Consider the following 12,891-nt stretch of genomic DNA (forward strand, 5'->3'; position numbering starts at 1 on the left):
TCCCATTGGTCTCCTGCTCCCTCAGGAGTTGTCTGTTGTGCTCCCTGACAGGGCAGACATCGATTGTGGCCGGGCACCAACTAGTTCTTCTGGTCTCAGGATAATGTAGGTCTCTGGTTCATGTGGCCCTTTCTGTCTCTTGGGTTCTTAGTTGTCGTGTGACCTTGGTGTTCTTCCTTTGCCTTTGCTCCAGGTGGGTTGAGACCAATTGATGTATCTTAGATGGCCGCTTGTTGGCATTTAGGACCCCAGACGCCACATTTCAAAGTGGGATGCAGAATGTTTTCATAATAGAATTATTTTGCCCATTGACTTAGAAGTCCCCTCAAACCATGTTCCCCAGACCCCAGCCCCTGGTCCGCTGACCTTTGAAGCTTTCATTTTATCCCGGAAACCTCTTTGCTTTTAGCCCAGTCCAATTAGGCTGACCTTCCTTGTATTGAGTGTTGTTTTTCCCTTCACCCACAGCAGTTCTTATCTACTGATTGATCAGTAAAAAACCCTCTCCCTCCCTCCCTCCCTCCCCACTTTGTAACCACAAAAGTATGTGTTCTTCTCCGTTTTTTCTATTTCTCAAGATCTTATAATAGTGGTCTTATACAATATTTGTCCTTTTGCCTCTGACTCATTTCACTCAGCATAGTGCCTTCCAGATTCCTCCATGTTATGAAATGTTTCAGAGATTCGTCACTGTTCTTTATCGATGCGTAGTATTCCATTGTGTGAATATACCACAATTTATTTACCCATTCATCTGTTGACGGACATCTTGGTTGCTTCCAGCTTTTTCCTATTGTAAACAGAGCTGCAATAAACATGGGTGTGCATATATCTGTTTGTGTGAAGGCTCTTGTATCTCTAGGGTATTGACCACTCTTTTTGATGTTGCTGTTTTCTGAGACAGGGACCCAAATTTAGCTTCTGGTGGTTACCGATAATCCCTGGCGTTCCTTGGCTTGTGGCAGGGTAGTTCCAATCTCTGCCTCCATTGTCACATGGCATTTTCCCTCGGGTCTCTGTCTCTCTGTCCAAGCTTCCGTTTTTTTATAAGACACCATCTTAATCCGGTAGGGCCTCATTTTAACTTGATTACATCTTTAAAGACCCTATTTCCAAATAAGATCCCGTTCACAGGTTCCAGATGAACATGAATTTTGGGGCAACACTATTTAACAGGTGTTTTCCACCGTCTTAGTCATCTAGTGCTGTTATAAAAGAAATACCACAAGTGGATGGCTTTAACGAAGAGAAGTTTATTTCCTCACAGTAAAGTAGGCTTAAAGTCCAAATTCAGGGTGTCAGTTCCAGGGGATGGCTTTCTCTCTGTGTTGGCATTCTCATCAGTCTTCCCTTGGACTAGGAGCTTCTCCACGCAGGAACCCTGGGTCCAAAGGATGCAATCTGCTCCCAGTACTGCTTTCTTGGTGGTATGAGGTCTCCTCCCATCCTGCTAGCTTCCCTTTCCTTTTATCTCTTGAGAGATAAAACGTGGTGCAGGCCACACCCCAGAGAAACTCCCTTTACTTTGGATCAGGGATGTTAAGTGGGTAAGGGTGTTACAATCCCACCCTAATCTTCTTTAACATAAAATTACAATCGTGATATGGAGGACTACAACACAATACTGGAAATCATGCCTAACCAAGTTGACAGATTTTTTTTTTAATAATTTTTATTGTGCTTTAAGTGAAAGTTTACAGATCAAGTCAGTCTGTCACATATAAGCTTATATACACCTTACTCCATACTCCCACTTACTCTCCCCCTAATGAGTCAGCCCGCTCCCTTCTTCCAGTCTCTGCTTCTGTGACAATTTTGCCAGTTTCTAACCCTCTCCACCCTCCTATCTCCCCTCCAGACAAGAGATGCCAACACAGTCTCAAGTGTCCACCTGATACAGGTAGCTCACTCTTCATCAGCATCTCCCTCCAACCCATTGTCCAGTCCCTTCCATGTCTGATGAGTTGTCTTCGGGAATGGTTCCTGTCCTGGGTCAACAGAAGGTTTGGGGACCCTGACCGCCGGGATTCTTCTAGTCTCAGGTTGACAGATATTTTGGGGGGACACAATTCAATCCATGACAACCATCATAAATAATAATGAAATAGAGATACTTGAAAATATATTTTTGCCTGCATCTCTGATTATTTCCTTAGAATAGATTTCTAATGATTGGATTTTGGCTCAATGGATATGAATATTTAACACATCTTTTGCATATTTTGCAAAATGCTTTCCAGAAAGTTTGCCCAAGTTTAATACCTATTATGAGCATACCCACATTATAATACTAGCAGTATAATTAAGTATGAATTTAAATAATTTCCAACTTTATAGGTGACAAATGATACCTTGATCTTTTAACTTATGCCTCTTAAAATTACATGTGAAATATTTTTACATCTTATAGGCCATCTGGAGCCCTGGCAGTGTAGCAGTTGAGAGCTTGGCTGCTAACCAAAAGGTCGGTGGTTCAAATCCAGCAGCTGCTCCTTGAATACCCTATGGGGCAGTTCTACTCTATCCTATAGGGTTGCTATGAGTCAGAATCAGCTAGATGGCAATGGGTTTTCTTTTGTTTTTTTCATAGGCCATTCTATTTATTTTTTTAATAGTATTTTATTGTGCTTTCAGTAAAGGTTTACACAGCAGTTTGGATGGATTCCCATTCAACAATTTCTACACAAGTTATTCAGTGACATCGGTTACATTCTTCACAATGGGTGAACATTCTCATTATTCCGTTCTGGTTGTCCCGTTTCCACTAATCTAGTTTGTCTGCCCCCTTACATTCTCATCTTTGTTTTAAAGCAGTTGTTGATGGTTTGGTCTCTAGTTCTCTTAAGATTCCTTAACAGTTAAAGAAGTGTGTTTAGGCACAGCAGTATTGATTTTGTGAAAGATACCATGAGAAACAAAACAATGACTTCCCTTGGGCTTTCCACATCAAAGATCCCAATACATAATTTTATTAATTTGGTGTTGTTGTTGAGAACATACACAGCAAAACATACACCAATTCAACAGTTTCTACGTGTACAATTCAATAGCACTGATTACATTGTTCGAGTTGTGCAACCATTCTCACTCGCCTTTTCCAAGTTGTTCCTCCCCCACTAACATAAACTTGCTGCCCCCCGAGTTCCTATCTAATCTTTCAAGTTGCCGTTGTCAATTTGATCCCATATAGATACTGAAAGAGCACAGTGCTTAGTCTGCCTTAGAAGAAGTACAGCCAGAATGCTGCTTAGAAGCCAGGATGACGAGACCTTGTCTCACACACTTTGGACGTGTTGTCAGGAGGGATCAGGCCCTAGAGAAGGACCTCATGCTTGGTGAAGTAAAGGGTCAGCAAAAAGCAGGAAGACCCTCAAAGAAATGGATTGCCACGGTAGCTGCAACGATGGGCTCAAGCATAACAACGATTGTGATGATGGCACAGGACCGGACAGTGTTTGTCCTGTTGTACATGGGGTCACTATGAGTCGGAATCGACTTGACAGCAATGGATTTGGTTTTGGGGTTTTAGAATGGCTATAATAATAAAAAAAGTTGGCGGCGATAACAAGTGTTGGCAAGGATGTGGAGAAACTGGAACTCTCATCCATTGTTGATGAGGATGTAAAATGGAGCAGCAGCTGTGGAAAACAGTGTGGCAGTTCCTCAAAATGCTCAACATAGAGTCACCATATGACCCAGCAATTCCACTCAGGTACCGTATTTTTTTGCAGTAATGCGCCCATGTAAATAACACACCCACATACATATAACATGCATAGTGTGCCTAGGGAAAATAATGTGAAAGGGGGTTGCATGGTTGGCAAAGAGCATATAACGTGCGTTATTTGCACAAAATACGGTATAAACCCAAGAGAACTGAAAACACGTTCGCACAAAAACTTGTACACAAATGTTCCTAGCAGCATGACTCATACTAGGCAAAAAGTGGAAACAACCCAAATGTTCACCAACTGATGAACAGATAAACAGAAGTGGTATATACATACAGTGGAATATTATTCAACCATGAAAAGGAATGAAGTACTGATACATCCTATAACATGGCTGAACCTTGAAAACATTATGCTAAGTGAAAGCAGCCAGACATAAAAGGCCACATATTATATGGATTCATTTATCTGAAATGTCCAGAACCAGCAAATCTACAGAGACAGAAGGTAGATTAGTGGTTCCCAGGGCATGGGGGTCTGGGGAAATTAGGAGGTATGAGGTTTCTTTTTGGGTCATAAAATATTCTGGAATTAGGTAGTGGCGATGGTTGTACAACATTTTGAATATACTAAAAACCACTGAATTGTATACTTTCAAATAATTAAACTGCTGAATTTTGTGTTGTGAATTTTATCTCAATAAGAACCTTTTAAAAGAAGAGAGAATGGCCTCCGGGTATCAAATAATTGAGGATCCCTGGGGAGAATTGATGAAACCCCTGTTTTGGGGGGTTTTTTGATTTTCAAAATGACCCTTACATGGAGAAAGCCCAAATTGAAGTGACAGATGTTGTATCATTTTATCATATAATCTTATGGGGAAAATTAGGCCAAAAAAAAAAAAAAGAATAACACTTGATTCATTCTTCTTGGTTCTAAACTTCAGTGCATTTCAGCTAGCAGTTTCTTGGTCTCCTAGTTCCAAAATTGCCAGGAGAATAATCTGATTGGCTGGTCTAGCTCACCTTCTCTTGCCAAGTCTTAGCTATGGATAGGCTGGCTTGAGTCAGGGGATTGATGGGCAGAGCTCTGGTGGCACAGTGGTTAAAGAGCTCGGCTGCTAACCAAAAGGTCAGCAGTTTGAATCCACCAGCCGCTGCTTGGAAACCCTATGGGGCAGTTCTACTCTGTCCTGTAGGGTTGCAATGAGTCAGAATTGACTTGATGACAATAGGTTTGGGTTTTTGGTTAACCCATGGGCAATACAGTATCACACTATATAGAATATAGTCATGTAGTGGCTTTGGGTGAGGTAGAAATGCCCAGCAGTGCTCAAGCCTCCGTTCTCACCCTCACCCTGCTGGTTCTTCCCCCCTCAGTCTATCCACCCTGAGGATTGTCCACTCTCTTCTGTGGCCTCCCAGCCTCTGCTGCCCAGCTGCAGAAACCCTGAGTCTTGGCCCAGCTGCCTTCCCCTCCTAACTCCCTCCTGCTCTTCAAGCCTCCTCTTCTTCCTCCCGCCCCTCGCTTCTGTCCTGAAGAAGCTCTGAGAACATCCTCAGCACCCTGTTACCGGTTCTGGGGAGTCTAAGGTTCAGGACTTTGGGCAATTAAGCTCCAGGCCTTAGACTGGGCTAGAGACGAATGACCCAGGGAATGCTCCTGTGGAAATGGTTTGAGGAAGCTGAGTCAGTCTGTGTCTTTGTCAAGGTTGAGCTGAGGTAATTGGCCTCTGAGGGGTCAGTGCCCTTGCTTTCCTTTTTGTGCCCTTAGCTCCGCCTTAGCAACCCTGCCCTCCCCACCCACCTGCTGACTCCCGTTGCATTTGGGCTGGCAATTGGGCTTCTAAGGCTCCTGGTTCATTGCATTGTCCCGTCCTGAAAATTTGTACTTAAAGAGGAAGGTAAAACTGGGAGAGGCAACGACTTGACCCTTGGCAGGTATTTTGCGGTGTTTTGGGACAAGATTAGGGAAGCTTTCTGGTACGACATCGGTAACCACTTCCTCTGCTTGTATCTACTCACCAGCCCAGGGCAGGAAGCCTCCACTGCCCTCCCAGAATGGACCCTCTCGACCATCTCATGAGTTCATTTCTCACTCTCTAAAATCTTCACCTGAACTGCAACAGAGCCCCTGACACAGTCCCTTCTGCCTCTCTCCATGCCCTTCCTGGCTACCTAACCTGGTTTCTTAGCCTCACTAAGCCAGAGTTTCCTCATCTGTAAAATGGGAATAAAGATAGTACTTGCCTTATTATGTAGGAAGCCCTGATGGCGTATTGGTTAAGAGCTATGGCTACTAACCAAAAGTTCGGCAGTTCAAATCCACCAGGTGCTCCCTGGAAACCATATGCGGCAGTTCCACTCTGTCCTATAGGGTCACTATGAGTTGCAGTCGACTTTACAGCAACATGTTTACCTTATATGAGGGGTTATAAAGTTTAAATGAGATAAATATACTGTATTTCCTACAGTACCTGGCACACCATCAGTGCTCAGTAGACATGAGCTGCTACTGTTGCTGCAATTTTATTATTTTATCAATCATGCAGCCAAATGCTAAGGTACCCTTAGTATGTGCCAGGAACCTCGGGGTCTGTAGTGCATGTGTTCGGACTCAAAGAGGTTTAAATCTACTTGGAGAGAGGAGCAAAACTACCAACCAATGAAATAGTTGTAATCTGGCAAAATCTGTCAAAATGCTCAGAACTCACACCCTGCAACTCTGCCTCCGAAATACAGTCTCTCCTTTGCGACTCTTCAGGCCCAGCTGCTTGGCTAGATAAGCCCATCCACAAGATGTGAGGGTCTGGCCTTTGGGGAACCCCTCTGGGCCTCCTCTGGCCTTTCCAGCCAGTCCTCTCTTCTACACCAAGCCAACACCAGACACAGCCCAGGACTGGCCCTGAGTCTCATCTCCAGGGGCCAAGGGCGGTGCCCCAGCCAGGTTCTCTGGGGTTGCTGACCTGGGCACAACCGGGGGAGGAGCGAGGACTTCGTCCTCACCCTAATCCAGCGCCGGAAGAGTTTTGTCTTGGGTGCAACCGCCCTAGAAGGGGGTATATGGGATGGGGCGGGCGGGGCAAGGGGTAGCCAAAGGCATTTGTCCCAGGCCTGGCGGCAGGAGGGGCCGCGCCTAGGGACGGGGAGGAGTCAGGAACCCGGGACCTCAGCCAGCTGAGAGGATCAAATTCCTTTGGTGTGAACTCTGAGACAGAAACTTGTCAGTGCTAGAGACCCGAGGAGGGAAAGAGCCAGAGGGGAAGACTGGCCAGTCCACCTGCCTGCAGCCGTCCCCCGGGAAAGGCAGGAGCTGCTCACTCAGCCGGCACCGCCACCCTGCCCGCCCCCTGGCTCCTCTGAGCCTGCCCAGAGAGGGAGAACATGGAGCCAGAAAGGACACACATAAAGCTCGACCCCAGGTGAGTGAGGGCGCTGGGGCCCCGGGCCAGGAGCCAGTTGCTAAGGGACAGGGGCACCCATGCTCTGGCCTGTCCCCACCTCCCTCCCAGAGCCTTTGGCTCCCAGCATCCAGAATGAGACCAATGGAAGATGGTCTGGCTGGCTGTCCCCTAGGCCTTCAGGTACACGGTGGGGTTGGGCCAGCGTGACATCTCACTCAGGGCCTCACCTTTGCTCTTCAAACTGTGGAGAGAAAGATCCCAGAGGTGGGGTGTTTGGAGGGCTTTCCCAGGGGGAGCCGGTCCATGGCTCCCAAGCCAAGCACAGGGCCGTAGACCAGCTAGGGAGCAATCCCGGGTGCTAAGGGCCCACTGCCAGGGAAGCCTGGCTCTGGGACCCTGCTCTTTCTCCCCAGCCAGCCCCTGGGCTGCTGCCCCATGGGAGTGGAGAGAATTGACTGTGGGCTATTTGGCCACCTCAGCCAGACCTGCCCCTGGCCTAAGTGGTAGCCTGCCTAACCACTGGCCTGAGCCCCAGCCTGTCTCTAACAGGGCCCTGAGGGGGAATGGACAAGTCCTCTGAAGCCAGGAATGTTTGAGTGTCAGTAACTCATGTGCCTTCTGCCAATCCACTCTCTACTCCCCAGGCTTCACAATTCTGAACACAATTCCGCTATCTCCCCAGGTACACGGCAGACCTTCTGGAGGTACTGAAAACCAATTACAGCATCTCCCCTGCCTGCTTCTCTCTCCCCCCCACTGCAGCCCAGCTCCTGAGAGGTGAGTCAGGGGCACTGCACAAAGGAACTGAAAGGAGGAGCCGTGAGTTCCAGACAGAAGTAAGAACAGCTCCAGGGAGCCCAGTCCTGAGGTTGGCCAGCCTGGAGAACCCAGGAGGATGCTGACCCAGTGTCCTTCATGGCTAAGGCTTTGGGCAAGAGCAACTCCTCAAGGAGTCAGTAGCCAAAAGGGGGCCAGGACAACCTAGCCCAGGAGATGAACCCACATGTTGGGTCTTCACAAGCCCCAGCTTAGAAGCCTATTCGAATAAGGGAGACTGCAGCCTGAAGCATTTAACAGACTCCAGGGCCCTCCACAGAGTAAACCCACCTCTCAAGATGGTACCTAAATGATCCAGGCCCCACAGGGCACTCCACAACAGCCATCTTGGGAAAAGGCCTATATCATTCTAGCATGGCGATGTTTTATGAATAATGTTCTTAAAACTTAGATGAAGCTCTAAAAATGTTCTTACGGTGTTGGCCAACCAGATCCTATTACTGAATTGCTTTTGGTTTAAGTTGTTTTCTCCAGTGAGAAGACTAAGATCAGACTCGATTTATTCTGTGGGCACCTAGAACATTGACAGTCCAATGGTCCTAGCATCTTTGTAGCAGATTGGGTTCACGTCTTTTGTTTTCTAACTGCGAGGTTCAGTACCACTGAGATGTGACGGGTAGGAGTTTGTGTCTCTGTGACATCCTTCATGCGCTTCCCAGATTCCTTCCTGATGTTGTTACCTCACGGAATAGATGCTCTCTGAGCAATAGTCCTGGCCAGTGTGCATTAGGAGGCAGATGTGGGCCCTGTCCTTGGGTTATGTTCAGGCTCATTCCAGATACTCCAGTCCAGAGGGATTGTTGACTGCCAGAGAGTGTCCACAGATGCCCTGCGGTCTTTGTGGGTTAGGAACAGTAGGCAGCTGCTACACCTGGCCCCAGAAACCTCCTGTTCAGAGAGTGCAGCTGGTGGTACACGTCTTCCCTTATACCAGTGGTCCTCCTTGAGGGGCGATTTTGTCCCCCAGGGGCATTTGGCAATGTCTGGTTGCTACAACTGGGAAGGGGTAGTAGCATCTAGTGGGTAGAGGCCAGGGATGCTGCTAAACATCCTACAAAGCACAGGGCAGCCCCCCACAACAAAGTATTTTCCGGCTAAGGTATCAGTATTTCTGAGGTTGAAAAACCTGGCCTTACGCCGTGAAAGTTGCACTCGTGTTGCTTTACTGCAAAATGTGCAAATAAAAGCACAAGTGTTCAAAGTGGGGAGACCGTTATGGGTCTTGGAGTCGGCGGACCTTGTTGCAGGTGGAGCTATTAGAGTGGGTAGGGCCTGGAGGGTAGGGAGGGGAGGGTGGGCACTCCTGGGGTGGGGCTGGAGATAGACCGAGTGGGAGGGTTCCCCCAGACAGTGAGGGCTAGATCTGGCCAGATTCAAGGTTTCTGGGTTGGGGGAGAGCAGGGCACAATTGAGTGGGCTGGGCAGGTAAGGTGGGGTCAGGCAGAGAAGTTGTGCTTTATCCCCCAGACTCAAGAAGCCAGTGAGGGCTGTGAAGTTGGGAGGGGCTGGATGGAAGTAGTCCTTCAGGACCATTAATCAGTAATCAGGATAGACTGCAGGGAAGATGAGCCTTGAGAAGCAAGGGTATAAATTAAAGGTAATTGCCCCAGTCCAGGACAAGGGACTAGTGTCTGAGCCAGGGCAGTGACAGGGAAAGGGAAGGAAGGGGTAGAAAACAGAGGCATCCAAAGAAAAAGCAGGTGGGATGTGGTAAACATCTAGACATGCTCAGTGAACGAAAAATAGATGCTCATGAGGACTCTGAGGATTTGGTTAATGGTGAGGACATGGACAGAAACAGGAGAAGGGGAGTCTGTTGGAGGAGGTGGTGAAAGCCCTTCCCCTCTTCATTTCTAAACTGCTGTTCCGTAAGATAAATGGTATTTAGGAAAGAGCTATTCTGGTGATGTGATTGTGATCAAAATTTCTACAGGGTTTTTTTTTTTTTTTAATGGATTAATCCAGAGATTTACATAAGAGTGAAGGGCTGAGAAAAACCAAGACAATTTTGAAAAAATGTAAAGAAAGAACCTGCCCTACCAGAGATTAGGGCTCTAACAAGGGCATAGCAATTAAAGGTGTGTGGTAATAAAGGCAAATCAAACCAAAGCCATTGCCATTGAGTCAATTTTGACTCATAGCGATCTTATAGGACAGAGTAGAATGCTGGTGGGTTTGAACTGCTGACCTTTCGGTTAGCAGGCAAGCGCTTAACTACTGTGCCACCAAGGCTCCTCAATAAAGGCAAAGGTCCTGACAGATAGAAAAATGGAACAGAATGGGGGCTCAGAAATACAGCCATGCCTACCTGGGGACTTGGTGTATGTAAAAGATGCTATACCCATCTGTGGGGGCAGGATGGGCTATCTAAAATATAGTGCTGGAGAATTGCCTATCCCTATGGCAAATAAATCAATATGAAAATAGCTCCAAAGTATCTTTCCAGATAGAATAAATACCTAAATGTAAAATGTAGACATTTTTACAAAAGAAAATACAGAAAGATATCTTTATGATTGAGAGTAGAGAATAGTTTCTGAAATAAAACACAAGAAAGCACAACGATGATGGAAAAGATTTGACTACATAAAAACAAAACGAAAACCAAAAACTTCTGTTCAACAAAAAACAGAGTTAGATGTCAAACCACAGACTAGGAGAAGATAGTTTTGAACTGCTAACCAACAAAGGATTAGTAGACAGTATAAGAAAAACGACCCAATAAAAATTGAGTAAAATATATGAACAGGCAGTTCATAGAAGAGGAAATACAAATGGCTGCTAAATACATATTAGACAATGAATTATCATTTTACTACTCTCATATTGGCAAAAATTACCACCTGGTGATACCAAGTATTAGTGAGCTTGCTGTGAAACATGAGCTGTCATAGACTGATGGGAGTAGAAACTGGCATAGCCACTTTGGGTCATAACTAGATAATATCTATGAAACCGAAGATTCTGATCTCCTACAACCCAGCGATCCCAATTCTAGATTAGGCCCTGGAGGAACTCTCCTGTAGGTGCCAAGAAGACATGTCCAAGAAGCTTTATTACAGCATTTGTCTGTCATAATTAAAATAATAAAAGTCATGAAAACAGTTGTTATGGATTGAATTGTGTCCCCCCAAAATATGTGTTGTAAATCCTAACCTCTATGCCTGTGGTTATAATCCCATTTGAGAATAGGTTGTCTTTGTTATGTTAATGAAGCAGGATTTATGTAGGGTGTATCTTGAGTCAATCTCTTATGAGATATAAAAGAGAGTCAACAAGCGAGCAGAGAGAGAGATGGGATCAGATAGATGCCAAGACACATGGAGCTGTCTAAGGAACCAGGAAACAGAAGCTGAAGAGACAAGGACCTTCCTCCAGAGCCGACAGAGAGAGAAAGACGTCCCCTAGAGCTGGCGCCCTGAATTCAGACTTCTAGCCTCCCAAACTGTGAGAAAATAAATTTCTCTTTGTTAAAGCCACCCACTTGTGGCATTTCTGTTATAGCAGCACTAGATAACTAAGACAACAATGTTGCGTGGAAAAAGCATGATGCCATTTATATAGTTTTTTTTTTTTTTTAAATGAAAAGCAATACTCTATGTTGAGTATATACATATTTTGTAAAAAAAATTGGTAGCTACCCATGGAGAGTGAGGTAGGGAAGGGAAAAGTATCCTGAAGTTTCACCGTTGCCGTTGAGTTGGTTCCGACTCATGGTGACCCTATAGAACAGAGTAGAACAGCCCTATAGGGTTTTCAAGGAGAGCCTGGTGAATTTGAACTGCTGACCTTTTGGTTATCAGCCATAGCTTTTAACCACTATGCTACCAGGGTTTCCTGAAGTTACACAGAGGCTTAAAATATGTCTATAATGATTTATCTTCATAAAAATAACTTTTGAAGCAAAATTGGCAGTATCTTAACACATTAAAATGAGTTATAAATATATTAATGTTTGCTCTATTATTCTCCTATAGTTTTGAAATATTCTGTAATTTATAAAATAACTATAAAAAGTAGTTTATGAGAGTTCATGATGAAATGTTAGGTAAAAAAATAAAATACAAAATTTTATGTAGTAGTTGTGATTGCAGTGATAAAATACATGTGCCCTTTAACCAGGATTTTTTTTTTTATTAACTTTTATTAAGCTTCAAGTGAACGTTTACAAATCCAATCAGTCTGTCACATATAAGTTTACATACATCTTACTCCGTACTCCCACTTGCTCTCCCCCTATTGAGTCAGCCCTTTCAGTCTCTCCTTTCGTGACAATTTTGCTAGCTTCCCTCTCTCTCTATCCTCCCATCCCCCCTCCAGACAAGAGATGCCAACACACTCTCCAGTGTCCACCTGATATAATTAGCTCACTCTTCATCAGCATCTCTCTCCAACCCACTGACCAGTCCCTTTCATGTCTGATGAGTTGTCTTCGGGGATGGTTCCTGTCCTGTGCCAACAGAAGGTCTGGGGACCATGGCCGCCGGGATTCCTCTAGTCTCAGTCAGACCATTAAGTATGGTCTTTTTATGAGAATTTGGGGTCTGCATCCCACTGATCTCCTGCTCCCTCAGGAGTTCTCTGTTGTGCTCCCTGTCAGGGCAGTCATCGATTGTGGCCAGGCACCAACTAGTTCTTCTGGTCTCAGGATGATGTAGGTCTCTGGTTCATGTGCCCCTTTCTGTCTCTTGGGCTCTTAGTTGTCGTGTGACCTTCGTGTTCTTCATTTTCCTTTGCTCCAGGTGGGTTGAGACCAATTGATGCATCTTAGATGGCCGCTTGTTAGCATTTAAGACCCCAGACGCCACATTTCAAAGTGGGATGCAGAATGTTTTCATAATAGAATTATTTTGCCAATTGACTTAGAAGTCCCCTTAAACCATGTTCCCCAGACCCCCGCCCTTGCTCCGCTGACCTTTGAAGCATTCATTTTATTCCGGAAACTTCTTTGCTTTTGGTCCAGTCCAATTGAGCTGACCT

General features: G+C 45.5%; 1 protein-coding gene across 3 annotated transcripts in view; it reads left to right on the forward strand.

Moving 5' to 3' along the window:
* SLC51A (solute carrier family 51 member A) overlaps positions 1-12,891 on the forward strand; it is a 39,953-nt gene that overhangs the window by 4,992 nt on the left and 22,070 nt on the right. For all 3 annotated transcript variants that reach the window (XM_064296148.1, XM_064296133.1, XM_064296164.1), the window contains exons 2-3: positions 6,899-7,092; positions 7,757-7,851. In XM_064296148.1, the coding sequence (XP_064152218.1) occupies positions 7,055-7,092; positions 7,757-7,851 (133 nt within the window). In that variant the 5' untranslated portion in view covers positions 6,899-7,054. The remainder of the gene's footprint in view (positions 1-6,898; positions 7,093-7,756; positions 7,852-12,891) is intronic.

This window comes from Loxodonta africana, chromosome 1 (assembly GCF_030014295.1).
Source record: "Loxodonta africana isolate mLoxAfr1 chromosome 1, mLoxAfr1.hap2, whole genome shotgun sequence".
Lineage (NCBI taxonomy): Eukaryota > Metazoa > Chordata > Mammalia > Proboscidea > Elephantidae > Loxodonta > Loxodonta africana.